This window comes from Pseudopipra pipra, chromosome 29 (genome assembly GCF_036250125.1).
Source record: "Pseudopipra pipra isolate bDixPip1 chromosome 29, bDixPip1.hap1, whole genome shotgun sequence".
In the NCBI taxonomy this organism is placed as follows: domain Eukaryota; kingdom Metazoa; phylum Chordata; class Aves; order Passeriformes; family Pipridae; genus Pseudopipra; species Pseudopipra pipra.
Genome location: NC_087577.1, coordinates 2,223,522 through 2,250,324, shown reverse-complemented (window position 1 = coordinate 2,250,324; position 26,803 = coordinate 2,223,522). Strand labels below are relative to the sequence as shown.

Genomic DNA, 26,803 nt, shown 5'->3' with positions numbered 1-26,803 from the left:
TGCCCCGGCCGGCGGGGCGGCTCAGGGGGGAGGGGGGGGGGCGGGGAGCCGGGTGGGTCCCGGAGGGCCAGAGGCAGCCACAGGGGATACCAGGGCGCAGTCCCGGGTCCCGGTGGGACACTCCCCCCACTACCAGCGTGTCACCCAGGCTGAGGTCTCTCTGCAGCCAGGCCTGGCTGGCCTGACCCCGCGGGGGGCTTGGAGCCGCTGCCTCCCCCATACCCTTGCACACCCACGTCTAGAGACGAGATGCCGCATGACCTCAGGACTCGTTTAATAGTGTGAGGGGGATGGTAGTGGGGACCGTGCTGCTGCTGCGGGGTGGTGGGGGGTACCCGGTAGGCACTGTTCCCCCAGTGTCCTCCTTGGATGACACCCCAGCGTCTAGGTCAATGTTTTTGTTCTCCAGGACGATGGAGCCCTGCTCTTCCAGGGCATCGCCGTCCTCCTCCGGGTAATGGAAAGCCACGAAGAGCTGGTACAGGTATGTGCCCACGGCGGACCCCAGCAGCGGTGCCACCAGGGGCACCCACCACCACCCATTGCCCCTGCTGGGGAGGAGGCAGGGTGAGCAGGGGGTCACCTCTGCCACCCCCACCTCACCCCCTTCCCTCTACCTACCTGAAGACCTCCGGGCCCCAGCCTGCCAGGTAGGTGAAGAGCCGGGGCCCGATGTCCCGTGTGGGGTTCAGGGGGCAGCCGCAGTTGGCGCCCATGGAGACTTCGATGGAGAGCACCAGCATGGCTATGATCACTGGGTCTAGGCCCTTGGGGACACCCTTGTTGCGGTTGTCCATGACACCCATGACGCCCGTTAGCAGCACCCCCGTGCCAATCACCTGCAGGGTGACATGGCAGCTCAGCACCACGGGGACCGGCACCATTGGAGAGGGCTGGGGGAGCTGACAGTGGCACCCACCTGGTCCACGAAGCCGTTGGTGAGAGACACGTAGTCACCTGGGTAGGTGGCAAAGATGGAGGCAGTTTCCCGGGGGCCGGACACGGTAAGGGTGCCATTGCTGTAGTGCCAGATGGCATCTGTGGGGCAGAGGCAGAGCCTGTCTGTGAGCCTGGCCAGCCTGGCACCGCCGTGGGGTTCCCCAACCCGGTGCTGCCCTCCCATACCGTAGTAGAGGATGTAGACAACTCCGGCAGATAGGAAAGATGCCAAGGCCTCCACGAGCACGAAGATGGGAAACTTCCACCAGGGGAACTGCTTCGTCAGGCACATGGCGAGGGTGAACGCCGGGTTCATGTGGGCCCCTACAACCAAGCAGGGAGAGGGAGAGGGGCTAAGAGGAAGGGGTCCTGGGGGACTCAGAGCTGGGGGATGGCAGGAGCTGGTACCCCCTCCTCAGCCTCACCTGAGATTCCCCCTCCTATGTAGATGCCCACCATGACAGCCAGGGCACCTGCCAAGTAGCTGGTGAGGATGTCCCCCTTTGTCTCTTCGCTGGTGACCCTCTGTGCGGCGCCGCCCAGGGTGATTGTCTGGAGAAGAGGGACGTGCCCATCTCAGCCCCACCAGCCCTGTGCTGAGACACCGCCTCCACTGACAGCACAGGGCAGCGAGGCGAGGGCTGTGCCGGTGCCGCCTCTGTGGTTTTGCTCCCCGTCCTTGGACATCGGACAGGCACTGGCAGGGAGGCGCTTACTGCTCTCACTTGTGGTTTTGACAGCAAAGCAATCAAATTATTAGCAGTTAAGTGAACTGCTTCCCTGGGGAGGTGGTGGGGAAGGAGTGCTACGGCACAGCCATGGGGACACCATTTGCCATCGTGGCATGTAGCCCAAATGCCAGGAGCAGCTCCAGAGCCCCAACCTCTGCCTACTCCAAGGCAGGAGGAATTGTGGCACGTGCTGCCCGGTGCCACACCCTGATTGCAGCGGAGCCGCGGCACAGGGCGGGCCATGCCACGGGAACAGGGTCCAAGTGGAAGGACAGGCAGTGCTGAGTCGCACATTCGAGAGTGGTGCAGCGCCGAACACCCCCCACCCCAGCAAGGGGCAGGCAGTGGAGCCCTGGGACCCCTGGCACCTGCCAGCACCCCACCGTCAGCCCCATCCTACCCACATAACCCCCGCATCAGCCCTAGCCCACCCGTTTGCCCCCCACAGCCAAGCCCAGCCCCGCTCACAATGAGGACAAAGGTGCAGAGCAGCTCAGCCAGGCATTCCCGTATCAGCCGGTTCCGAATTCGGAGCAGACGCCGGACCCTTGTCAAGAAGGAAGCAGAGCCCATGGTGCCAGCTTGGAAGGGGCAGCTGTGACAGCGGTGGCAGCAGTGACAGTAGTGCCTCGATCCCAATGGATTTTATGAGCTCTGGGGCCAGGTGGGTGATAATGTGTAGACTTTAAACCAATCAGGGCCACACCGAGGGAGACACCTGGCAGGGACCGGAGTCCCACGTGGGGCTGGGGAACCTTGGGACACCTCGTGACGATGCTGCACCTCAGTAGGGCCAGGTCAGATCCCCAACCAGCCACGGGGAGCCCTGACCTCACTCAGGTGAGTGGGCACAGGCGTTTCCCAGCCAGGAGCCCCCTTCTCCCGCCACATCCTTGCCCAAGCTGCAGCTGCAGTCAGTGCTAATGAAGAGGCCCTGGCTCAGCACCAGGCAGTGAAATGGGAGAGGGAGGTGAGCAGGGAGCAGCGCAGGCACAGGAGTCTGGCAACCACCTGCATCCCTCAGGCAGCCCCCCAAGAGCCACCCTGGCAGCCAGGGCAAATCCGCTTCCAGACCCACGAGATTCCAGCCTGAAGGAGCAGAGCAGGTCACTGTTTAGCATAAATAGACTTTATTGCTCTGTACACACGCGTGCATTTGGCCCCCACGGGGTTTCCTGTGGCTCCACAGCACTCCTGAAGGAAGGCAGCCCCCAGGCCAAGTGCCAACTCCCAGGAGGATCTGACCCACCTACAACAAAACCAGGTGGTGAGAAGACGCTGCTGCCCAGTGTCCACTTCGACAGCCCCAGCCCCTGAGCCGTCCCCACGACCCTGGGGAGCCCCGGGGTCCGTCCCCCCTGCACATGTCAGACGTACTGGGTGCTCAGCCAGGGCCGGGCACAGCTACCAGCTGGAGAACCAGTGTCGGAGGAAGCCGCTCAGGACAGAGGACGGGTCGCTCGGATTGGGAGGGCGGAGCTCGTCCCGCCGCGGCCACGAGCCCGCAAACTGCGCCAGCTCCCCTGGAGAGGCAGGGAGAGCCCCCTCAGCCGGGCGCCTCCCGCCCCCCGCGCCCTCCCCTGCCCCCCACTCACGGTCGTCCATGTTGAGCACCTCCTCCCGGTAGTCCTTGCCCTGCCCGTCCTCCTTGGTGGTGGTGATGAAGGCCTGGTCCCCCCTCCGGCGCGTCACCGTGGTCTCCCGGCGGCCCTGGCTGTCCTGCACGGTGCGGCGCTCCTCCACTGCCTGCACGGAGTGCCGAGCCCTCAGAACTCCCGACCCCGACCCCCTTCAGGCACCCGCGGAGACACTCACCCCGTCAGGCAGAGTCACTTTGGTGACAGAGACGCTCTGGAAGTAGGAGCGGGACTTGGGCTCGTCGGGTCTCAGGATGGTCCCCAGCCCCGCGGAGAAGACCTGGGAGTCCAAGTCTGAGGGGAGATGTGACACGGTGGCCGCGTGTGTGGGGACATGCCCCGGCGGCCGCGGCAGCGCAGAGACCCCCGGGCCCCACTCCCAGCACACACCTTGGTCTTCCTTGAGGCCGGGAGGAGCCGGGCGAGCATCTTCCAGCTGCAAGGCAAAGCCACGCGCCGGTGACGCGGGAAGCAAACCCCAACACCAGGGCAACAACCGCGACAAGCACTGAGCGGCACCAGCAGGGTGCGACGGCTGCCACGGCGGAGGCGGACCCCAAACCCCTCACCCACCCCCAGGGAGGGTCTCCAGGGCCGGGCCGGGTTTCTGGCGCCCTCGGGGCCCGCCGGGGCCGCGCTGGCGGGGGGGCTGTCCGGATGTTTCAGCATCGAGTCCCGCAGCGGCCGCCCCTCGCCGGGGCCGGGCAGGGCGGGCGCTGCGGAGCAGGGGGACGTCGGTCAGGCCGAGGGGCTCCGAGCGGCCCCCACAGCCCCGCTGAGCCGTGCCGCCCCCCGTGCCCACCGAAGAGCTGCGGGGGCCCGGCCCAGGCCCCCCCGAGGGCCCCCAGGAGCTCGCCCATGTCCCGGAACAGCTCCTCGAAGGTTCCGTGGGACGCGCCGGGGCTGAATCCGAAGCCGAAGTCCTGTGGGGGCTGCGCCAGGCACGGGCCGTCATCCTCCTCCTCCTCGTCCCACGCCGCGCCGCCGAACAGCGGGTCCCGGGGCCTGCGGGAGCGCGGCACTGAGACACCGGGACGGGGGCTGTGCGGGCAGGGCCGGGCGAGCTTGCGGTACCTGCGCCGCCCCGGGAACCCGAAGAAGCCGCGAAAGGCGTCGTAGAAGCTCATCCCGCTCCCGGGCCCTCCCGGTGCCCCAGGCCCCGGGGTCGCGCGGCCGCAAAGCGCCGCGGCCGCAAAGCGCCGCCGGGTGTCGTGAGGCGCTTTGCGGGGCTGGTCCCGTGTCTCCCCGGCCGGGCCCGGGGGCAGCGGGGGCTCCATCCTGCACCTCTGGCGTCCTGCGGCCCTGCGCTGTGCCCCCAGCTGAGCTCCGCCGGCCCAGCCCAATGCCCTCCTGCTGCCCCACTGGGACCCAGAGTACGAGGAGCTCCGGCTTTGCCGCGCCCCCCCCCCGCCCCGAGCCCTCGGCCCCTTAACCATGCAGCTCAGCAACCACTGCCGGGACACCCGGGCCTTCCTGCCACCCTCATGGTCCCACTGCCCTCCCCAGCGCCCGAGACTCCCCTCCGTGACAGTCGAGCCTGTCCCGAGCCCCTCCTGGGGACGTGGGGGCTGGGGTGGAGCCCCCAAACTCCGAGAGGAGCAGTGGAAGGGAAAAAGTGGAAGGTGGGAATCTCGGGGAGAAGGACTCTGACATTGTCCCTATGCTGGGATCCTGCTGCTGCCCAGAGCTGCAGCCGGGAAAAAAATCCACAAAACGAGGGGACAAAAAAACCCCACAAACCAGCAAGACAGTGGGGACAGGTAGGGGAAGCGTTGCCAACCCTGCCCATCCAGGGCCTCCCACCCCCTGCACCAAAAATAGGGAACCAGGCTGAAAGGTGGAAAAAATACACACATCACTTTGTGATCTTTATTCTCTTCAGTAAATCCCTGCTTGGGACTGCAGCTGAAGGGACCAGGTGGAACCGAAAAATACAAGATCTGGACTGCATAGAAAAAAAAAAAAAAAGAAAAAACCCAACCCAAAAGCAGAAGATACTTACAGCGTGCAAGGGGAGCAGGACCTGCACTCAGGGCCTGTGAGGAGGGGGGGGGGCGCGCAGATGGAGAATGTAAAATACGGGGCGGGGGGGGGGCTCTGTCAGACAGCAGTGGAGGGGGGAGGAAATGAGAGAACTAGAGGACGGCATGGGGTTTTTGTTTTTATATACAAGACACATTTATCCATTAAATTTAGAACACGGTACAAAAAAAACACTTCAACTAATTAATCTTACAATGCTGCTCATATCAATTACTGGTCTTATTCCTAATAATAAGGGGGTTTGCTGTAGGCGACTCGCAGCTTCCACTCCTTTGGATCTGAGAGGTTCTGGGGCAGCAGGAGGGGAGAGGGGACAGAAAGGAGTAAAAACCAAAAAAGGCCCCTACGGCAAACGGTTCAGATCTGAATGCAGAGAGAAAAAAAAGGAAAAAAAAAAAAGAAAAAATACAAATTCTATATTACATACAACAGGAAAGTGGCTGAAGACAGACAACGCAGAGGCGCCTGCGGCCTGCCCTGCGGGGCCCTGCCGGGGTTGGGGGCCTGGGCGCTCCCCACCACAGGGCTCTCTCCTCCCTGGGATCCTTCGGCATCATCGGGGTAGCTGGGATTCTCTTCTGGAAGCAAAGTGGTGGTGGGGGGGGCCCGGCCTCAGTTGGCACCCCAGCTGTAGCTGTTGTAGGCGGATTTGTTGGCCTGGGATTTCTGGGGGATGGAGCTGCCTTGGCTGCGCTGCCCGGAGCCGCTCTGCAGGAAGGGGCAGAAGGAGAAGCGGGTGGTGAGTGTGGGGGGGAACCGGCCCCAGCCCACTCTGCAGGACGATGCCTCAGCCCTGCCAGGCACTGCGGCCACGGCGGCTCCTCGGCGTCCGCTGCTCCGCCTCCGCCCAGCCGAGCTCCCAGTGCTGGGGCACTGGGGCTGTCATGTTTGTGCCCCGGCAGCCCCAGCACCCTCCCTCTGCTCCATGCCTTCCTCCAGGGCAGCAGCACACAGGGCCAGGGGCAGCAGGGAGCGGGGAAGGGTCAGCGCAGGAACGTGTGTGTCTGCACGTGGGTGTGTGTGTGTGCACATACCGACTGAGGGCCTCTGTCCTCACCTTGTGCGGCCACGGGGGAGAAGGAAGAGGCTACTTGAGCCTGGGCAGCCTTAGGGGCAGGGGGAGACCCCAGGGCAAGTGCAATGCATTATCAGAGAGTTCATTACCTGATCTTCCTGCTGGCGTTGGCAGCACAGTATCATCTGCAAATATGGAAGCTGTTGCAGTACCAGGATATGTAAAATAAAGGGACAAACTATGACAGTAGAAATCCACGGTTAGACCTGAAAGCTCCGGCAGGGTCGTGGCTGTGGCAAGTGACTCCTTTGCTGCTTGGCCTGTGGGGCTCCCCTCTGAGGACGGGGGAGATTGGGACGCCCCGGGTGTGTCTGTGTGAGGGGGCACTACCTGGCCATTCCTAGTGCAGCCTGGCAGCATGGGGGGTTGTGCCAAGTACCCCCACAGCAGAGCACACCCCGGGTGTGTCCTCACCTCATCCTCTCACCTCTCTGTGTGTATGTGCAGGTGTGAGTGTGCGTGTGTGTCACCGCGTGGGTCCGCTGCAGGACATGGGGGGGGGGGGGGGGGAGGAAGGGGCAGAGGCTGGAGGGGGAGGAAGAGCCCTAGGAGATACCCCAGCGAGGGGCTGGAGCGCCGAGGGCATCGCTCACCTGCCCATCCTGCTGCAGGTGGTGGTGGAGGATCTGCGAGTGCGGCTGCTGATGCGGGGTCAGGATGTGCATGAAGGGGGTGGGGGGATACGCCGCCGCCGTCGCAGGGTTGATGGGTCCACCACTGCCCAGTGCCGAAGGCAGGTTGAAGGAGGCTGCCGGGGTTCCAGTGTGAAATCCCTGCTTCTCGAAGGATTGCTGAGGAGGGGATGCCAACAGTGGAATAAGGGCTGGGAGCCAGGCTGGCAGCGTGCCCCTCCCCAGCTCTACACGTCGTGGGCCCAGAGTCAGTGTGTGATGCAGAGAATGGATAGAGTCTCTTCCTATGGCTCTTTCTGGGCTTAGAATTGCTCTAAACTGGGGAAGGTCAAGCATTTCCCTTCTCCCTGGCTGACCAATCCAAGGGGAAGAGACCTTTATTGCACAGGGAGGCTGTCTCAGAGCTCAGTTCCCCTCCGGAGCCACACAGGGAGCACTCACAGACACTAACCTGAGTTTTGGAGTAGACAGAGCCCGAGATGTCCGGCACGCCTGTATTACTGGATGTCACGGATACACCTGCAGAGGAGGGAGAGGCAGGAGAGTGTTAGGCAGCAGCCACCGGTTCATCAGGAGCTGCTGATAACCAGCAGCACCTGGTGGAGAGCTCTGGTGGCCAGGGAAGGTCTAAAGACAGATCTGCCTGGGGAGCAGGGTCCTGGCATGGCCACAAGCAAAGCGCCCATACAAATTTAAGTTCTTCTGCTCTGGACACGAGTCCAGAAAGCAAGTGAGGGGCTGGAAAAACACACAGAGAAACACACAGAAAACAGCAGCTCTGAGGAGAGCTGGGGAATGCAGCACAGAGACACGGAAACAAACCCCCAGCATGGAACACGGCATCAAGAACAGCCTGAGAGCTCCTCGTGTGTATAACAGGCAATTGCACGTAAAGGCAACTCGGCTGTGGACTGGGATAGTTGGTGCAGTGACTGCCAACACAACCTGCACAGGGCTGTCTGTAAAACAGGGTGGCCCAGAGGAGAACTCAGTGACCATTTAAGGTGCAGAAAAAGGGCTGAAATCAAGGAGGTTTGAAGGGCTCAGCACAAGATGACCTGGTACAAAGCTGAAGGACCTTCACAAAGAGAAAATAGTATCTTGAAGGGCTCTAATGTAGTGAAAAGAAGGACAAGGGGAATTTAAAGGCTGGAAGAGGGACCCAAATGCACCCCTGTGTAAGTCAGCTGGAGGCCAACCAGTGAAACCAGTACCAAGACAGGCGGCAGGTTCACAACCTTCCTGCATCTTTGAATCAAGGATTGTGGTGGTTTGAAAAACCACCTTTTCTCTGAGGTAGTAATGGTTTGCCCCACTGATAATACTGGACCAATCGATAGTCCACGTGCGCCCTACGGAAATTACATGCCCACAGAAACGGAAGAGAAGGTGGTGAAGATAGTTTAGAAGGTAGGTGGCCATGATCTGAGCCAGGAGGACGCAGGGGGCCAGTGAGCCCCTCTGGGGGCCAAGGGCCCCCAGCCCCCAGCTGAGGCTACGGGAGACCCGGTATAGTGTCAAAGCTGGACCGGGTCCCGTAATCAAGAGCTGTAAGAGTTTCCTTACTGTCAGCAGCAGCAGAAGACATTGAAAAGCAGCAGCGGAGCAGTCCTGAACAGAGACAGCGATGGCTAAAAGCCAAAAAGATAGCCAGTAGCAGCGAGATAACGTGAAGCCGGCTGAAAGACGCAGAGATGTTCCTGCGGGAGGGAGAGCCGGCAACAAAACAGAGGAAAACTCAACAGAGCTGGTTTGGGGTAAGACTGTATTACTTTCCCAAAACCCAGAGACTTCCTGAAGAGGAGGGGTGGACTTCCAAACCCTTAAGGAGTCCCGAAATGCAGCAGCAGCGAGAGAGAGAGAGAAAGGAGCTAAAAAACCCGGAGTCGTCCTGAGAGCTGAGACAGGATGGAATGCGGAGGAGGTGGCCGTGCCCTCTGCTGCTGCTGCTGCTTCTATCATGCTGGCGAGCTGAGACAGAGCAGAAGAGCTTTGGTAAGACTGAACTGAAAGCTGCCTTCAATGTTCTAACCCAAGAGGAGTGAAGATCTACAAGGAAATCCCCCGAAGGCTCGGGCTCGGGGTTGGAATTTCCACAAAGTAAGAACAAAAATCCTGACTGCCATACTTAAATCTGCTGCCTCAGGAAAATGAAGGACACTAACCAGTGCCACAAAAAAATGAAATTAAGGAACTGTGGCCTGAGGAGTGACAGAAAGACTTTTCTCTTTTCTTCTTGGACTTTTATTGAAGAAAAGGAGAAATTTAATTTAATGTAATATATATGTGGGTGTAAATAAACCTTTGTAAATATTTTCCCCTTCCCCCAATAACGAATGGTTGTGTTTTGTCTGAAAACTCTCCACATGAGGTGAAAAAGATATCAAGTCCATACCATCACTAAACCCTCTCACAGGGGCAAACTGTGGGAGGAGGGCTTGAACTTAAAAATTAGATTCGTGGTAGTTTCAAACCACCACAAGGATACCTCCCTAGAAAGTGTCTGCCAAACTGGTGGGAAATGAATTCAAATCCAGAATAATTGCTGTTCTATTGATCACAGAGAGGCAGTTAAAAAAACCAACAAATCAAATAAAACCAAACAATTCAGCTTCTGACAGGGGTTCAAGGCCCCAGCCACTCAACTGTGGGGCACAGAGGAGGGCATGAAGTGCTCCGTATCTCCCAAAACTGCTCCAGATGTGGATGCAGAACAATCCTGGGCCTTTCCAGGGATAATTGAATGACATGAGAGTGGCACCCCAGGCATTCTTCTCCCTTACTGCCGGAAGACAGCAGTCCCCAGCACAGCCAGGGAGACTGGGAACAAGCCCTGCTACTGTGGAAGGTGCTCCAACAGGTCTCTTACCAGTGCTGTACCCGTGAGAGCCGTAGCCACTGGGCTGTTGGAAAGGGGTCGCTGATGCGTTGACGCTGACATTCACACCATGCTGCTTGGAAGAGGTAGGAGCAACCTACAGAACAGAGAGGAGCAGAGTGAGGAGAGGCTTTGCTGTGCCACCCCCCCGCCCAAATCCCACACCTTGCCTCCAGGAAACTCACAGGGAACACGGCGGGCCCATACTGGAAGGTGCTTGGGAGCCCTGGTACCCCTGTGTAGTACGGCAGACTGGTGTAACTGTAGCCAGGAGGCAGCGCCGGGTTCAGGAACGTCTGCTGCGTGGTGTGATGGGTCTGGGTCTGGCTCTGCTGAGGCTGTGCCAGAGTTGTTGCAGGAGCAGGAGAAGAGGCATCACCTCGGCCAAATTTTGTTAAGTCACCTGAAATAGAGGAGGTGAGAGTGAAGAACACAAGTGCCAGATCCTGGCCTGTTCCAGCTCAGCCCAAAGCTGACCCAGCCTTTTGATAAACAGCTACTTGAATCAGTTCCCCCTCCTGCCACTGCAAAAGTCTGCTGCCCTCACAAGCCCTCAGACCTTTGCACACTGATAAGGCAAAGCTGTTAATTACTCCTTGGCCCTGAGAGGACTACCGGGGGGAAGGGAAGCCCACAGTAGCTCAGCTACTGTGCTGCACTGCCTGACGTCAGCCCACAATCCAGCACTGGATAAACCTGCTATTGGCTGCCTGTGCAGCAGAGCCTGGTGCTACAGCTCTCCTTCATCCCTCTCTGTGCACCAGCAGCAGGACTGAACACAACCCAGCTCCCTGCCTGGGCTGTGGAGGGCTTGGCTGCAGGGCTGGGGGAAGCTCCCTGTGCTGCTCTTCATGAGCACCCGCTTGATTCTTCTACGCAAAAACTCTCCAGTTCAGAGCTCACATGGGGCCACACTCCAAGCTTGGCATTTAAGCCTCAGCTGGGCAAAAGCACTTCCACACAAACTGGCTCCTGCTGAAGCCAGGGAGAATCAGTGCTGGAAAAATAGCAAACCTCAAAGTGCAACAATTCCTAAAGCATGTGAAAACTCAGCACAGTTACTGCCCACTGCAGGTTGGCAGTGCATAAACGCATCTACCAAGGTCAGTGAGCGGTCAGGCACCCGCTGAGTGCTTGGTTCAAGTTTGACAGGTCCCAAATGTCCCGCTGGTTTTCTTGATAAGACCGTCCCATAGATAAAAAACTTAATTTCTCCATATTTTGTGCTTCTTTGTATTTTTACTCACAGTGCTTGAGTGCTGGCCTCACCACCACCTGGAAAGCAGTTCCCCAGCTGTACTCCTTGCTGAATCTTTCAGCCCTCCCTCACTCCCTTTCCAACTGCCACACTAACTCCTACTTGTCCACCTCTTCCCTGTAACAGGCCTTGACAAAACCAGATGTCCAAGGACAAGACAAGAATTTAGCTGCGAGACATGCTCCAAACGAAAGGCAGTGCAGGAGGCTGGCGCAGATGTAGCTCCAGCAGACAAAGGCACAGGACACCAGCAGCAGCAGCACAAACCCTGATGGAATGGGATTTAGAGCAGACTTTTTCCCTACCAGAGTACGGATTGCTGCTCAGGCTGCCATCTCTTCCAGTCAGCGGGGTGGTGGGCGTGGGGAATGGGATGCTGTAGTAATCCTGATGATTAAAAACAAATGGAGATATTTTATCAGCTCTGTCTAAAGGTGCAAAGCAGTATCTTTTGGGATAGAGGAATTTCTGTCCTGCAGCTGCAAGATATGTCAGGGTACCACAGTTCAACCAGCCACATCCAGGCTGATCATGACCTACAGCAGCCCCAGGTTTTTGTAGCATGCACCGTCCCCCTGATCTGGCTATTAGAAGAACCAGATAAGGTCTACTGGTATGCAGTCTTTAAACTGCCTGGACTTTCCCCTCTGCTTCAAAAGAAAATGGACATGTCCTATCACTAAGTAAAGCCCATTCTAAGAAGTATTTAGTCACTGCCTAAGTCAAGGATCAGAGGTGAATCTCTACAACAGCCCTGCTGCTGTAGTTCTCATGCTTCCTGGCCCCACAAGAGATACTGCTGATGAGTAACTCATGCACCCAAATTCCCACGTGTCAAGGAGCAACTGACTAACTCTGACGGCTGTCACAGAGAGGTGCAGCCATCCAGCACCCCATTTTTCCAGCTCTTTGGGACTACCCACAGCCTGACCTGTCTATAACCCCACAGCACTCAGAGCCAGCAGAAGTGGTGTGTCCCTGTCACTCTGCACTACTCACCAATGGGAATCTCGTCTGGAGCATTTGCAAGTCATCGTATCCGTACACCTGTGGCTAGAAAAAGAGCAGCAGATGGACTAGATAAAGACACTTCTCTAATTTTAGATTAAACATTTAGATAAACATGAGATAAAGCCAAAAGCAGCTGGTCAGCAGCCCATGACACCCCAGGTGCAGGCAGCCACTCCCTATGCAGGCTGATGCTGCTGGGGGTTCCTGTGAGCTGCTCAAAGGACAGTGCTCCAGACCACACAGCCCCTGAGCAGTTTTTCCTCAAAATCTGTTCTCAACTTCAGGAGAGGGCTGTGACACACCCCTAGACTTCGTGGGAGTCACCACCCTTGCCCTGACTGTGTTTGCCCTTTGTCACAGCATGTTTCTAACACAGCTCCATGCTCCCATGCACCATGCTCTGCCAAGGGCTGCTGCTCCCCAAAGGCTGGGGAGGCTGCTGAGAATAGGTACAGAGACTCTGCTCTGGGGTCACGAGGACAGACATTTACACCCACAGGCACGTGGATTTCATGGAAAGCAGGAGGTTCAAACCCCACCTGTCCAAGGCAGCCCCACCGAGCTATGTCAGTTTTTGGTCTCCCCACTATCCTGCATCCCTCCCTGCTGCAGAGGGAGCTGGGAGGGATCTGGTGGCATGACATTACCATAAAGCAACTGTTCTACTCACTGGATAGGCATGTAGCAACCCTGGAGCCATGATGTATGGATTAGGCAACAACGGTGGGACTCCAGGAGGGAGATTAGGAGGGGCTTTTCCTGACAAAGGAAGAGAAAGTTCCACAGTAAAGCAAACAGCAGAAACTCACTCTCTTAGCTCCTGTACAGCAGGACCCAGGAAAGTACCTGATGTTGTTGCGACGGAGCTTCGAGTGGAGGCCGTCACCGTGGAGTTGCTGCTGAGGCTGAGGCCCAGGCTGCTGACGCTGCTGAGGCTGGATGAAACACTGACCACCGGTGGCGCGGCCGACACCGTGCTGGAGGAGGTGGAGAAAGTGCTAGCAGAAGAATGGAGGCTCGCTTCACTCTCCACACTCGTGTGCTAGGGAAGGAAGGGAGGAGAGTCAGGGGACCAGGCAGGTGGAGCAGAGTGCACAGGTACCACAGGACACTGCCTACGCAAAATACACGCTGTGTCTGCACCTGGGTGTTCCTGCAGGGAACTGCTGCAGGCTACAAGGAAACCTGCTTTGCACCTGGCTTAAGTCCAAAGTCCTGACAGCAGCCGACCCCTAATGTTTTCAAGCCTCTCCTGTGGCTGTGCCCCAACATCTCTCTGCTGGGGGGAGCAGGGCAAGACACCACATTTGTGGCAGGGAGATTTATTCTGCTGCAGAAGCCGATACCCAGGGACTCCATACTATGAGAGCTCCAGCAGTAGAGACATTTGGCAGCACTGCATCAGCTACCAGTTTGCTCTGATGTGGCTGCGACTCTGTAGCACTTTCAAGGGCTGCTATAGACCCAAAAGAGCCACTGCTCAGCCAGAGACAAGCAGGGGGTCAACAGCCTCAAGCCACAGGTGCACAGACAGTGTTCTGACATAACCCCCCGTCCTCTCTCCACACAGCACCCAAACTCCAGCAGGACAGCCAGCAGCCTGGCAGGTTCTGTCACAACCACAGCCCCAAGGTCAGGCACCCCAGAGAACCTGGCCAAGCCAAGTGGGAACGGGGCACAGAGCGCGAGACCACACCCAGACTCACCAGGAGAGTTGAAGTTGATGTTCGCCCAGAGGATGTGGATGAGGACAGACTGTTCTGCTGGGTGGGCAACGCACTGCGGGAGGAGAAATAAAAGGCTGTCAAACCAAGGTGAGAGAGTCACTATTAGAGGCACTATCCCATTCCCCATCTACTCAGATGGGATGGGTCATCTCAGTCTTCCTCACTGCACGAGACGGTCTCTGATGTCTAGTATGGATTTCTGCTTCTAGTTATGCTTCTCCAGAAATCCACCGACGCTCCTCACCTGCTGAGCTGGGCAGTGGTTGTACTGGGGAGCTCCTCGCTGTGGCTCAGGCTGCTCAGAGCTGTCGAGTGTTGGCTGGCTGTTGTCAGCAAGGACGACGCAGACACCCCATCACTGAGAGGTGTGATACTGGGAGCAGAGGGGGAATCGGATTTCACTGCGGGGCCTGTAGCACCTGAAAAGAAAAGCTTTGGGTTAGGGGCAGCTACTGGCAACTTCCAGAGGGACCAGCAAATGCTCAGCCAAAGGAGTCAGGAGATCTGGGGATTCCCTCACTGCTGCCAACCAGTTACACACTTGTGATTGTGTTCTATGTCTCATTTTACACTGCCATTGGCTCTACAAAGAGCTTCAAGACCTACAGATGTCTTCTACAAAAAAAGCAGAATAAATTATTGTCATTGGTGACTCATCAAGGATCTCATGGATCCATCAACAGAAAGCTCAATGTTCCAAGGCAAGCAAATAATCTAAATGGCAGCAATTAGTCCAGCAGGGAAAGGACCTGCTATTAGCACAGATAAAGCTTCTCATCTGAAGCAGAGAACATGAGCAGCACAAGAGACACAGGTCACCTGCTGTGCTGGCAGACACTTACCTTCAACGGCCTGTGTGGTTTGTAACGGCGTGGGCTGTACAGAACTGAAACCATTCTGAGAAAGAAGAGAAAAAAGGAGTACTGGGCATCACAGCTGTGCATTTCCAGAGGCAGAGCTCGTGTCAGCTCCCTCCCACACTCCCTCCTCAGTTAAGAAAAGGTCCTGCTACCAACACATGTCACCAGACTGTGTTGGGGTCAGTTCCAAGGTCAACTAGCCCCGTGACAGCACGACCCCCACGTGTATATTTGAGAAATTAGTGTGAGAAGTTTCTCTGCTGCTGGTAGTAAAGACCACCTCAACCTCCTCAACCCATGTTCATTAGCCAAACCTGATGTTACTGAACTGGTGTGCAGCATGCAAGAACCAAATCTTTAAGAGGAAATTAAATCCTTCGCCAGCACGCCCCTCTCTAGCAGGGTAACTGCGTGAGACACAACACACACCTTGCAATCTACTTGACATCAGTCCCAGGTACGTAGCACAGCTGAGGGCTCTGGGAGCAGCCAGATGAGAGCTCTCACGAGAGCTCATGAGCCGCACAGTGAGGCTGGAGAACCACTTGATAAACCACTCAGCTTCCCCTGAGACACTGCTTCACACACAAGGCTCACTCAGCACAACAGGTGATAAAAGCTGTTCTCTTACCTTAGCCTGGGTCAGATCTTTTTGGGGCGAGGAGGAGATGGAATTTGGGTATCGCCTCGTCTGGGTGGATCTCTGTTCATACAGTGGTCCCTGAGCGCTGTTCTGGGAGGTAAATGTTGCTGTCTGTATTGTGCCGCTCTGGTAACCAGACTCCTGGCTTTGATTGGATGAAATCGTGGATGAAGATTCACTACAAAGGGGGGAGAAAAAATATCCAAGATAAAGAGCACCAAGCATCAGCATAAAGGCACTGCATGAAGCAGCCGAGCCAAGAAACGCGCCCAGAGAGCAGGGGTAGCCCAACCATGGGAGGATGCTGGCACCCAGCCACAGCCCTGCCTCACACACTGCCTAGCACTTAAGAGACTGGACAGCTACTGAGGGTCAGCCCAAGAGAAGACAGAGACACATCGCTTTGGCAAGGCGCCGCAGATACACCTATCCCGCTGTGTCCTAGTTTGCCAGGCAAAAAGCAGGACAAAGCACTCAATCCGTTCACCAGGGACACAGAGCAGTTGCGCTGGGGATTCCCCTTCTGTGTTTCCAGCAACACAGTTGAAGGGCAGCAGGATAACTCCGCTTTCTGTCCAAGTGCCGCAGGCCAAAACAGCCACAGAGCTGCCCGATGAGTCTGCTGGCAACTTACGCTTTGCTGTTGCATACACTGTCCCCCCTTTGTGACCATAGCACAGTCAGAAAGGGTCTACTAGTATGCAGCACAACTCAAGTCCATGGGATCAGCGACCTTCCAAAGCTGCCTGCTTGCATTAACGGTTCCTGGCGCTCACCTGGCCGTGCTGGTGTACAGGCTGCTCTGAGACTGGCTAACGGCAGCACTGGTTGTGGGCGTCGACTCGTACTCAGCGAGAACAGGCTCCGAACCAAACTGCAACGCCCCAAACTGCAGGTTTAGCCCTGAGATATCCGCTGAGCCAGGCATTTCCACCGCAAGTGCAGGAATCTGCAAGGGAGGAACAACAGAACGGTCCAGTCATTCCCTGGGATCAGCACAGAGAACTGCTTTTAGTGCCCATGTTTCCCAGCACACAATGGCAGTTGCAGGCTTGCAGCCTCTGAATTACACCGTTCAACCCAGGCTGGCGTGTAACTCCATCACCCCCACAAACACCCCATGCTAACAGCAGGAACGGCAACCCCAGACCTTCCCTCACCAGCCCAAACGGATGCTTCTGTAGCTCTAACACAATCTGACACCTCCTTCCCCACCATCAATCCGCACCTTTGATGTTAATGATGCTTTTTTCTTCTGCTGCTTCAGCTTCTGCTGTGCTGGCTGGGGACTTGAGGACTGGTTATCCGAGGACCCTGGGGACATCTGGGGCACAGGATTGGTTTTGCTGGGCAGTGGAGAGGATGGGGGTGCCGGTGTGGTTGTGGAGGCCGTCACCACAGGCTGTTTCTCCTGCATAAACACTTCTATCATGGTCGAGGTTGACGTGAAGGCCTGTCGCTTAGTGAAGGGACTATGCACGGAAGAATCTGTTGGGTTCTTGAGATCTATGGGATGAGACAGAGGTGAGTTAGCAGGGTATGTTGCCTTAAAACTGAATCAAGTTCTGACACTTACCAAGAAAAATAAATTTGTTTCCTACTATGAGTCATCCTGGAGCCTGTTAAAATCAGAGAGCAGAGATCCCCAGCATCTCCACTCCCAGCCTTGTGCTCTCACCACCACCACTGCCAAGCCTTTTTAAGCTCTTCTCCCCTCGGCTCCTTCCACCATCTCTACAGGACAAAATCAGCTTGCGTGGCAGAAGTCCTCCATTCTCCAAGAAAAGCTGAACTCCAGAGTCCCTTGTGTGGAGACACTGCACCAGCCTGATGCCACTTCCTCCCCCCTCCCCTCCCCTCCCGGTTTCTACCAGCATTCCAGTATTCCATTGCCTGCTCCTTCCCCTGCAGGGACTGGGTATCTCCAAGCAACATCACTGCTCAGGGCTGCCACCCTCAGGTCTTTGCACCACCTTCCCCCTTCCGCTAAGCCTTTACACAGCTTATTAAAAAACAGCTTCTATTCTCTCCAACTCTCCTCTGTGGCTTCTTGTCTGAGAAGATCAGAAGCTGTCAACACTCACTGTCACTAGGACGGGGCTCGATTTTTCTTCAGCTTAGATTTGAACCAGAGCCATTTCCCTTGCAACAAGCACAAGCTGAAGGAAATGGCACTAGCACTCGACCACAGCAGAGCTCTGCACCTTATCTGAAAAGAGCCTCTCAATCCCTGTTTATTCCCTCAGGCCAACCCAGAGGTAGAGTTACTTTTTTGGCATTTAACAGCAAGTCGAAATCCCTTAGAAGATAACATCAGGTCAGCAGGGAGAGGAGACTGACAAGTGTTGGTATTCAGGACCTATTCTCCAGAAGTGCCCTTTCAGGCCTTTTTCTGGCACAACTTTACGTTAGGAGGTAGTTCTGCACACTGTGAGAGGCTCAGGAATGCCAGATCCCTGGCCTTGAAGCATGCTGGAATGATGGATTCAACTGCTCCAAGTATAAAAGGAACAGGGAGAGACTCACATGCACTATTATATTTTGGTCTCACAAACTTGCTCCCACCGTTCTATTCATTTCTCCAGCTCAGCTGGCTTGGTTGCAAACTTGCGATCTCCTCCTCTGCTGAGTCCCTTCCCCTGCTGCCTCTGCAGTTCTGGGGGGGAACACACTCTCCCCACTCTAGGGGGGCCATGCTGCTTTTCCTTTTCCTTACCGTACTGCACCAGAGACGAGGTCTGCGTGGTGGATCCCATGTCCCAGGAAGCAGCAGTGGTGCTCCCAGCAGGCTGGGTGTGCTGAGCTGCCAGCTGAGCCAACGCCTGGGCTGTCTTGAACTGCTCCAGAAACTGAGACCCTGTGGTACTGCTGCCTTTGGCCTCCCCGACATCTCCAAACCCTTTCCCCAGCATGCTCACCTGCAATTTCAGCAAGGAGATAACAAAGTCAACATCTCCCATGGCTTGGAACTTGGCTCAGAGGACAGGTACATCTCTTAACATAAACCTGAATGCACTGTACCCTGCTGCTTCTCACTGGGTGCCTCAGCTTAACACTCCTGAGCTCCAAAAGCACACACACTGCTTGCAAAGAGGGCTCATGCTTCTCTCCCAGCCTTCCATCATGTGTGAGTGCAGGCATGATCATCTCTCACCCAACTCATAGCATGGTACAGCCATAGAGGGTTACAAAGAAAGCTAACAGACAGAATCTTAAAAATTTACTCAATTATTCTCACGCATTCAGTTGCACTAAAAAAGAAACACCTGGAGATCTTGGCTCTATGTTAAGGTGGTTTTGAAAATCCTTCCTCAACTACCTCACCAGTAAGTGCACAATTTTTATTTCTTTTTGCTTAAGTTACACAAAGAAACATCCGCCCAGGTCCCTGCACATCTCTGACTCTGACTCAATGCCTCCTTCCCTCTCCTGCCAGTAGAGGCCAGCATTCCATCCCCCAGTTCCATCCAACACCAGTTCCCAACCACTTCCACTTCTCAAATTGTTGAAATTGCAAGCCCTGGACTGTAAGAGTTTTTCCTTTCCTCTGAGCAGGAAAGAAGCATGTGTTGCAAATGTGTTGCAAATCAGACAAGGGCAACAGGGGGGGAATTATCCCAATTATTTCAAGTTGAGCAATGAACTTCAGGCCTCTGCATTTGAAGCAGACTGGCAAATTATCCGGCTCTGCCAGTCCCAAGCAGCAAGCAGGTGTCAGGACTGCATTTCCCACATTACCCAAACAGACAGAGAATGTCAGGGAATGAGCAACCCCCATCAAATCTCCGCCGGCAGAGACCAGCATTTCCTTACCATGCTGTGGTGAGAGAAGGAGTTTCCAGAGGCAGGCTGGGACAGAGCAGTCTGCTTGGAATTGCTGAACACCAGTGGCTGGGCCAGAGAAGGAGTCTGGGATGACTCCAGGTTCGTTGACTCGTTCTCCATAGAAGACGGTGTCTTTCCTAGCAGGACTGCAAGATCGATCCTGCGAAGAGAAAGAGGATAACTCAATAAGGTTACCATGAGCTTCCGCTTCCATTACAGCGGAATTCCCCCTCCAGCCTCACACCTTTAACTTCACAAATTGAAGGAATCTTCAGAACATTAACTCAAAACTGCCAGTAGCAACCTCAAAAGAGAGGGAGATGAAGCAAGACCCTGCATAGCCTTTGATTTCAAATCATGTTTTTCATTAATGTAACACAGCAAAATGCCCCCAAACCTGAAGAACCAGCAGCAGAGCCTAGGAAAACTCTAATCCAAGATTAGGACCCAGAAATTACTAACTCAACTTCTCCATTTAAATCCACCTCATCTCGTTCAGAGCTGCTGCATTTTAGCTAGCTGGCAAGGTTTAGTCAAAGAAGGGAAATTGCTCCAGGACTTGTGTGCCACTTTTCCCAGGTAAATGGCATCGCCATGGGCACTCACCTTTGTCCAGCTGTGATTGTCACATTCTCAGCAGGCAGAGGCACTGAAGACACGTTGGAGGCAGTGAAGATCTTTGTCTCCGATAGCTGGAAGATAAAAAAGGGAAAAAGAATTCAAAAGTGAAAACAGTGCCTTAGAACAGTGCCTGTGACATAAAGCACAGGAATGTTTGAGACAAAAGGCTAGAGAAAAACCTCAAGTAATTCAAGTGTTTAGACTTAAACTTCCCTAGCATTTGCTTCCCATCAGAATCAGCTTTTATTTGTTTTTTTCTTGGGCAAGTGCACAAATCACCTGCCAGTGAAAAAAAAAAACCTAAAATACTTCCACAAATTTCCCACAGTCCACAAACCCACTGGGGCTCCTGGGGCCCTGGGCTGGTGCTCTGAGTCGATGGCACGCAGCAAGGATCTGCCAAACTCCCTGCACAGATAGGTGCAAGCACTGGTACAGAAGCCAAAGGAAGAAACTTTGGACCCCCACTTAAGCTTCCAATGATCCAGGCTCACTTGGATGATCTGACCAACAGATCTACTTCAACTATGGAAGGGAAAATAACATTGCTCAAGAATGGGTGAAGAGGAAGGCTAGTGACCACCTGTGATTTAGCCTGGAACATATCTGAACATGAACAGCTTCTATTCCAGGTTGAGAAACCACCAGAAACTAAAGCGCCAGAGTTAAAAAACTAAACCCGGAACCCCTGGGGGCATCTCATACACACTGAAGGCAAGAAGGGCTCTCGAAGGCTCCCTTCTAGCAGAGATCTGACTGAACAAAGAGAAACTGCTCCTGTCTCCAAACACAGCAGGAGCACTTCCCTCAGAGAGTGCCTAGAAAGCAAACGCTTCCCCTCCTTGCCCAGTCTGTTGGCTGAGCCAAAATGAGCATGCAAAAGTAACAATCATACTAAAAAAGCTCAACCCTGCTCCCATCTGCAATAACAGAAGTCCTCCCTTGATTTGGAGAGGGACTGAAGCCCACTTCAGAAGAAACTGCTATAGTGGCATTAAAAGCTGGTGCTGACAGCATCCATTCTCCCCTGAAGGGGACATCAAGTAGAGAATGAAAGGCGGCAAGGCACGCCAAAGAGCAAGTCAGAAAGTCAAAAGCTTCTGTTCCATCCAAGTCACAAGGACAAGCAGAGGCACATGACATGCAGGAAACCACTGCTGCCTCCTCCATGGCACATGGTGAGATCAAAGGCAAACCTTCCCCAACTGCCACTCCACTGGAGGGACGGAGCAAGAGTCCTGCGTGGAGTCAGGCCAGTTTTTGGAAGAATTCCATCATACAGTTACAGGAAATGAGAGGACCACCCTCAAGGCCCTAGGAGATCCCTTTCTGTCCTGGGCTCCTATGACAAGCTCTACTACACGTATCTTTTTGAAGCTGTGATGATTACTTATTCCTCATAGCTCCTGGAACTGGGAGCCTGACTGGGGTTCTGCCCATAGTCTGGGGGAGGATGAACTTTGAGCTCTCCTAGAGCTCTGTGTACAGACAGGACAGCAGCCTGCTGGCAGATGCACGGAGGAGAAGGGTTTGGAGAGTACCTACATCTTCATTCCAGTCCTCCGTGCCCCATTCTTCTGTCGCTGCCCTCCACGCACCTACAAGGACAACAACAGGTACAGAAGTTATGCATTTATCAAAGCTCTGCCTCCAAGAGCTGGAGAAGCACTGGGGAGCTTTGCAGGTAGCCAGGAGGATTTCTATTTGCCAACCAAGCAAGTTAAAGCAGTAGACCCCAACCCATGCTTCCTGGGCAAGGTACCATGACAGGGCCACCTCTGCCTTGCTGCCCCAGGCTGAGCTGAAAGAGAGGGACTGCTGGGCTGGCAGATAGGGCAACACACACCTCCCAACACCCAACAGGGGAGCTGAGCTTAGCAAGGAAGCTCCAGCACCATCCCCAGCCTCCTTGTGCCATTTTCCTGACTTCCCCTTGTACTGCAGTAGCTACAGCTTTGTGCACCTGGGAGCAGTCAGTGTTACCCCAGCAGCTTGGACAGAGCACCTCCCTCACAGGTTTCCTGCCAGCTCTGGCACAGGATCTCACCACCCAGGTAAACCTTACATTCCTATAAAACCTAGGGACAACTGAGCATTCCTGTGATTCATCTTCTCTCCCCAGCCAAAAAAAAGTCTTGAAGCCTCAGTGCACCAGGACCTCCTGTGCACATGCAAATGGGATTCAGAAGGGAAAATCTGAGGGACTGAGCAATTCCTGCATTTTCTGTGACCAGTTGCAGAGATATGCTCAAAGCACTGGGGAGAAAAGCTGGAGACCTCAGCCACAATCCACAGCACAGTTTAAGCAAGTAAGATTTACCAGAAAATAAAAAGAGTTTTCCCTGACTGCATCTTCAACTTGTTCTGACCCTCGCTTCCATCACAGAGTTTAACCTCTGTACTTCAAACATTATGTGGCAACTTCTGAATCCATTTAACAACTGAAATTTGGTTTGGGAGGAGAGCAGGAGATTTCACATCTGCAAAAACCTCAGAGCATAAAGCCAGCCCTGTTTTGCACAGCTGGTTTCTTTCCAGTCCACGCAAACCAGATCAACAAAACATGACAGGGCCAACAGGGTTAATCTTGGAGACACTTACAGGGACGGAACAAGTTGGCATCAGCCTTTTTATAGGCCGAAAGCCTTTTAGAGCATAAAACATAGCATGCAGGGAAAACCATTGTGGATTCTTCTGCAGGACACACTTTAACTGCATATTTAAATGACTGCCTGTCTAGAAGTGGGGAATTTAGTGCAAGAAATAAGTATTTATCAGTGAATTATTATTTTTTCATTGTTGTTTTGTTTTGCTTGACAAGTTGAGCCAATTCAAGAAGCCTTCCAGGATTTATTTTCTTTTATATTCAAGTTTGAAATAGAGATACTAATAAAACATGACTTCCCAGAGTGCCAGGAATCTCAGGGCACGCTAGTCTACCCCTTCCTTCCCAGCCAGAAGCATCAGGAGTTCAACACAGTCAATGCAAAACACATCTGGGGTTTAAAAACCCAGATTCCCCCCTTTCTCAGATTTTCTGTGCCCTCCTGCTACAGCAGTAACAGGAAGGCTGCTGTCCAGATTTTAATGGATCAGAAAGATCCTTCCAGCTCAAACCTTACCCGAGAGGTGGAATAGGGAGCTGGATGTACCTGCAGGTAGCCAACAGAGCAGGAAGCCAACAGAGTTGCACCAAGAAGATTTTGTGCATGCAGGAGCACAGCACAGGGCTCTTAAGTATTGCTTGTTTGGGGAAACTGAGAAGAAAAGCAAAGCAACACAAAAAGTAGAAGGAAACCCTGCAGATGAAGAGCAGCCATTGACGGGGCTTTCCCGGCAAGTCTACTCCAGTACTGGACACCAACTCAGCACAGCTTGTGCTCCCTGCATACAAAAGGGGTAGATAGAAAAACAAAGAACTGCCATGTACAACCAGGCATTGACCAGGAATGCTCCAGAAAGCACCCAGCCAGCACAGAGTGGGAAGTTTTTTTTAAAGAAACCAAGCGTATTGCTCTCCATCGAGCTCTTCCGAAGGGGAGAACTGCAACACAAGCAATACTCTGACCCTTCTAACACCATTTCAGAAAAGTTGTCTTCTGAACAGCGAGCCCTCCTCTCTGCTTTCAGAAAGCCCTTCAAAGAGCTGCTGGTCTTTAAGGTCCTCAAACCAGGAAGAGAAGAAAAAATACAATTAAGCCAACAACATGTGCCAATATGATTGTGGTGAAGGAAAAAAAATCCCATTGTGTCTCCAAGATGTCCACATCCCTCCTCAAACACAGTCTCTTCATTTTAAACTGGGAGATGAGCATCCAGCTTGCTCCTCCCACAGCCCATCAGGCAGTCTGCTGCCTCTCAGGAACTGGATAAAGGCCTGTTGCCTCAGTCTGGAAGGGCAACAGACTCAAAGGCCCCCAGTCTGCACCTCAGAGGAATGTAAATCCAAACAAAGACAAAGGGCAGCAAAACCACAATGGCAGCTCTGGAGCAGATGGCCTTGTGCTGCTCGTGGAAGTTAAAGATTAATCCTGAGGTGAGAACCAAGAGACATTGTCTGCCTGCCAGTTGGGCCCCTGCTAAAGAGACTCCTCAGCCTCAACACTCCTCCTGCCCTGACCTTCAAGAGTCAAGTGGCAAACTCCTCTGGAAGGTTCTTTAGTCTCAAGACCTCAGGTTAGATAGAGGAGACAGTCAAACATGATGTTGGCCTTGTTATGGACACCAATGGGATTCAGCAAACTGGATCATCTCATGGGTGTCTCTTGGCTTCATAAGGCATAAAGGTGCAAAACAGCAAATAAAGTGGCCAGGCACTGAGTAGCTTTAACATCAAGCACCCCTGTCACCTCAAAATCCGCCATCATCTTCAACTGCAGGGAGGCGAGGAGAAGCAGCTGGGCAGCAGGAACATGCCAGAGCAGCCACTGAGCACTGCTCACCCAACAGTGGCTGTGAGCAGAGGCAAAGCACGGAGAGAGTTTAACCGGACCCATTCCGCTTGCAGCAGTTGTGGCCCTGAGCAGGAACAGCAGGGAGGCTGCAGGAATGGCATGGGGGTGACAGCAAGTCACAGCTTTTCAGGATGCAAGACAAAGGAAATACAACTGAGCTGCCTCAAGCCTCCTGCCCTTGGGTGGGATGCTCTGTCACCAGCACTGTGGACATGGAGCTGCTCTGGGCACCAAGAAGCAGTGGCTGAAGCTAAAATTTGGAGTTGGGGTTAGCCTCTCCCAATTTATATTCAAGGTGTCAGCATTAGTAAAAGCACAGTCAGAACAAATGTCAAGTATTCATTAAAATGAACAAACTGAGAGAGAGAATTACATATCCACAGATATTTCAGGGTTTTTTTAAAAAGCTGTAAAGTAAAGGTATCCGGGGCAGTTAGTGCACCTGGATGTATCGTACCAGGAGCAGTGTCAAATTTTCGGGGATAATTTGACCCCTCACCCCCAATGAAATCAAGTCCTGAAACAAAACAAAAAGAAAAGAAAGACAACCAGTGAAATTTTGACTTAAAGAAGTGAAGGTGAGTTTCATTGCCCCCACATACACCAGTCACATCGTACCTGTGGATATTGTTAATTTAAAGAGATGCCCTGTGGCTATTAAACTGGAAAAAAATGACCATGCACAACACAGGTGACCAGCGGTGTTGCATGATAAACTTTACAGCTGCTTTGCAGTACTAGAGCAAATTCAACTTGTTCTGTCAGAAAAATCTTCAATTCCCCCCAACCACACTCTAATCCACTTTGTTCCACAATTCCGCAAAACACCAACACAGAAAAAAAGAAAACCATCCACACAGAAGCCTGTTCCCACTAGTCAGTTAAACTTCCAGCATACGGAGCTTGTCCACTCCCATCCCTTTTCCTGCCGAGCCAAGTGTACCCACTGCCCTCAACACATGCCCACACTATTCCCTCCGGTATTTAAAACCCTTTTTCAACTGCCAAGATGATCACTCAATCTGCTCGTGTTTTACAAAAAACAGGCTTATTTTTCCCCCCTTCCACAGCTCTGTTTTGTGAAAAAAAATCCAAACAAACAAAAAAACAAAACCCAAACAAAACCCACCAAAATACACACAAAACAAGCTCCCACCCCCTCCCTGACACTAACAATGTTCAGTAAAAGGTATCCCAGTTTACAGGACTTTAATTCTCTCCTTCCAAAGCTATCAGTTTTTCAGCTAATGCGAGCAATATAGATGTGGCCAAAAGCACCATCAACATAGGTGTGAATGCTTCTTACACCCAAGAATGTGGTATTTACTTGAATACTCAGAAATTGTGGAAAAACGGTTTGACTTCATAGTGGTTCAAGATTGCTCCATAAAAAAGCCAACCAAACCACTCTGAAACTCACTCCACAAACAGGCTACTTATGGTCAAGGACTGTCCCCTGCAACTGCCCCATTTTCACACTGCAAAATCTGAGTTTGCTGTATCTCACGATACTGTGTGTATGTGAAACAAATCCCAGGGCACCAGTTTTCCAATGCAGGAGAACGTGCAGGGGCAGCTAGGTGTTCAGAACCATCCACCAAACACATGCTGGCTTCAAAAAGGGAAGGAGGTCAGATTCCTTTCATCTTGTTTCTGTAACAAAGTCTCGCCCCACCGCAGTTTGAGCAAGGTGACCATGAAAGAGAGAATGTTCCTAGTACCAAAATCAAGAGCAAGACATTTGACTCCAAGTAATATTCTCTGGAGGATGCACCTAACATCAGGAGAACTTGGACCTGTTTAATACACTACAGTTTATAAAAAAAACACTTTTCCAAACAGTAGCATGGTTTCTACTGGAAAACAGGTGAATGTTCCTGTGCCTCTGTCGTGCACCCCACAGCAATCATCCAGCTCCCCATTTCCAGAGCAATCATCAAAACATATGCAAAGGTGCAAAGAATTAGGGTCACTGAAATTTGTCTCTGAACTAACAACCCATTCCTCCATCCCTGAGCCTAAGACCTGCCCAGAACCTCCTCAGTGCAACTGGATGTCTGCAAAATCCACTCACCCTCTCAACACAAACCAGCACATGTGCATTTGACACTTACTTGTGCCATCGTCCGGCTCAAAGCTCCCAGTGTTGTTCCATGTGTTGTTGTTGCTATTCCCATAGTTCTCATCCGTGCTGGCTGGCTCAGCATAGTCAGCAGGGTTGAAAGTTCTATAAGAAATACAAAGACAGAAATGTTCACTCTCTCTTTGGCTAAACATTTTGAAAGCAACGGATGTTATTCAGAGTCTCACAAGGCAGTTCTTTCAGCACAGGGATGCTTCAGCTATGCTAGCCACCCCCAAATCTAAGTTAGCATGATGCAGTTTGGGTCTTATTAACAAAAAAAAAAAATGGGAACACAAATGACTGACACAAACAGTACTATTCATGCACAGACTTATCTTTGCTGT

General features: G+C 53.5%; 3 protein-coding genes, 2 long non-coding RNA genes and 1 other non-coding gene across 15 annotated transcripts in view; 2 read left to right on the top strand and 4 right to left on the bottom strand.

Annotated features, from left to right (window-relative positions):
• The first annotated feature begins 185 nt into the window (after positions 1–185).
• LOC135404034 (uncharacterized) lies at positions 186–1,701 on the top strand. The gene is made up of 3 exons (XR_010425556.1): positions 186–281; positions 410–484; positions 1,388–1,701. It is a non-coding gene; the product is annotated as an uncharacterized LOC135404034 (long non-coding RNA).
• On the bottom strand, positions 258–2,642 carry LOC135404030 (aquaporin-10-like). 2 transcript variants are annotated; one of them, XM_064638545.1, is made up of 6 exons: positions 2,139–2,642; positions 1,365–1,491; positions 1,126–1,263; positions 920–1,038; positions 622–839; positions 258–551 (listed from the first exon to the last, which is right to left on the bottom strand). In XM_064638545.1, the coding sequence occupies exons 1-6, from the start codon at positions 2,241–2,243 to the stop codon at positions 263–265; spliced, it is 996 nt and encodes a 331-aa protein (XP_064494615.1). In that variant the 5' UTR covers positions 2,244–2,642; the 3' UTR covers positions 258–262. The 2 variants fall into 2 exon arrangements, with proteins under 2 accessions (XP_064494615.1, XP_064494614.1); XM_064638544.1 differs by having other exon boundaries at positions 920–1,263.
• A 141-nt stretch (positions 2,643–2,783) lies between these two features.
• On the bottom strand, positions 2,784–4,599 carry HAX1 (HCLS1 associated protein X-1). Of its 3 annotated transcripts, none has more exons than XR_010425555.1 (8): positions 4,382–4,599; positions 4,110–4,312; positions 3,881–4,023; positions 3,698–3,743; positions 3,486–3,601; positions 3,285–3,416; positions 3,048–3,193; positions 2,784–2,919 (listed from the first exon to the last, which is right to left on the bottom strand). XR_010425555.1 is itself a non-coding variant. In XM_064638542.1 (8 exons), the coding sequence occupies exons 1-7, from the start codon at positions 4,582–4,584 to the stop codon at positions 3,075–3,077; spliced, it is 981 nt and encodes a 326-aa protein (XP_064494612.1). In that variant the 5' UTR covers positions 4,585–4,599; the 3' UTR covers positions 2,784–2,919; positions 3,048–3,074. The 3 variants fall into 3 exon arrangements, 2 of the variants coding, with proteins under 2 accessions (XP_064494612.1, XP_064494613.1); XM_064638542.1 differs by having other exon boundaries at positions 3,266–3,416; XM_064638543.1 differs by lacking the exon at positions 3,048–3,193 and having other exon boundaries at positions 3,266–3,416.
• A 95-nt stretch (positions 4,600–4,694) lies between these two features.
• On the top strand, positions 4,695–5,377 carry LOC135404036 (uncharacterized). Its single transcript, XR_010425558.1, has 2 exons — positions 4,695–5,067; positions 5,190–5,377. It is a non-coding gene; the product is annotated as an uncharacterized LOC135404036 (long non-coding RNA).
• Positions 5,378–5,455: 78 nt separating this feature from the next.
• UBAP2L (ubiquitin associated protein 2 like) overlaps positions 5,456–26,803 on the bottom strand; it is a 31,038-nt gene continuing 9,690 nt past the window's right edge. Inside the window, exons 8-29 of one of the 7 annotated variants that reach the window (XM_064638497.1) lie at positions 26,449–26,561; positions 24,777–24,851; positions 21,426–21,478; positions 19,866–19,951; positions 19,248–19,419; positions 18,151–18,352; positions 16,663–16,940; positions 16,211–16,383; positions 15,423–15,612; positions 14,774–14,828; positions 14,176–14,350; positions 13,911–13,983; positions 13,051–13,246; positions 12,875–12,963; positions 12,193–12,246; positions 11,499–11,580; positions 10,121–10,338; positions 9,927–10,032; positions 7,509–7,576; positions 7,019–7,216; positions 6,515–6,565; positions 5,456–6,058 (exon numbers count right to left, since the gene is read on the bottom strand). In XM_064638497.1, coding sequence (XP_064494567.1) covers positions 5,963–6,058; positions 6,515–6,565; positions 7,019–7,216; positions 7,509–7,576; positions 9,927–10,032; positions 10,121–10,338; positions 11,499–11,580; positions 12,193–12,246; positions 12,875–12,963; positions 13,051–13,246; positions 13,911–13,983; positions 14,176–14,350; positions 14,774–14,828; positions 15,423–15,612; positions 16,211–16,383; positions 16,663–16,940; positions 18,151–18,352; positions 19,248–19,419; positions 19,866–19,951; positions 21,426–21,478; positions 24,777–24,851; positions 26,449–26,561 — 2,803 coding nt within the window. In that variant the 3' untranslated portion in view covers positions 5,456–5,962. The remainder of the gene's footprint in view (positions 6,059–6,514; positions 6,566–7,018; positions 7,217–7,508; positions 7,577–9,926; positions 10,033–10,120; positions 10,339–11,498; positions 11,581–12,192; positions 12,247–12,874; positions 12,964–13,050; positions 13,247–13,910; positions 13,984–14,175; positions 14,351–14,773; positions 14,829–15,422; positions 15,613–16,210; positions 16,384–16,662; positions 16,941–18,150; positions 18,353–19,247; positions 19,420–19,865; positions 19,952–21,425; positions 21,479–24,776; positions 24,852–26,448; positions 26,562–26,803) is intronic. The other 6 variants (XM_064638493.1, XM_064638492.1, XM_064638494.1 and 3 more) reach the window with 6 other exon arrangements.
• On the bottom strand, positions 11,680–11,814 carry LOC135404117 (small nucleolar RNA SNORA58). The gene has a single exon (XR_010425582.1). It is a non-coding gene; the product is annotated as a small nucleolar RNA SNORA58 (small nucleolar RNA).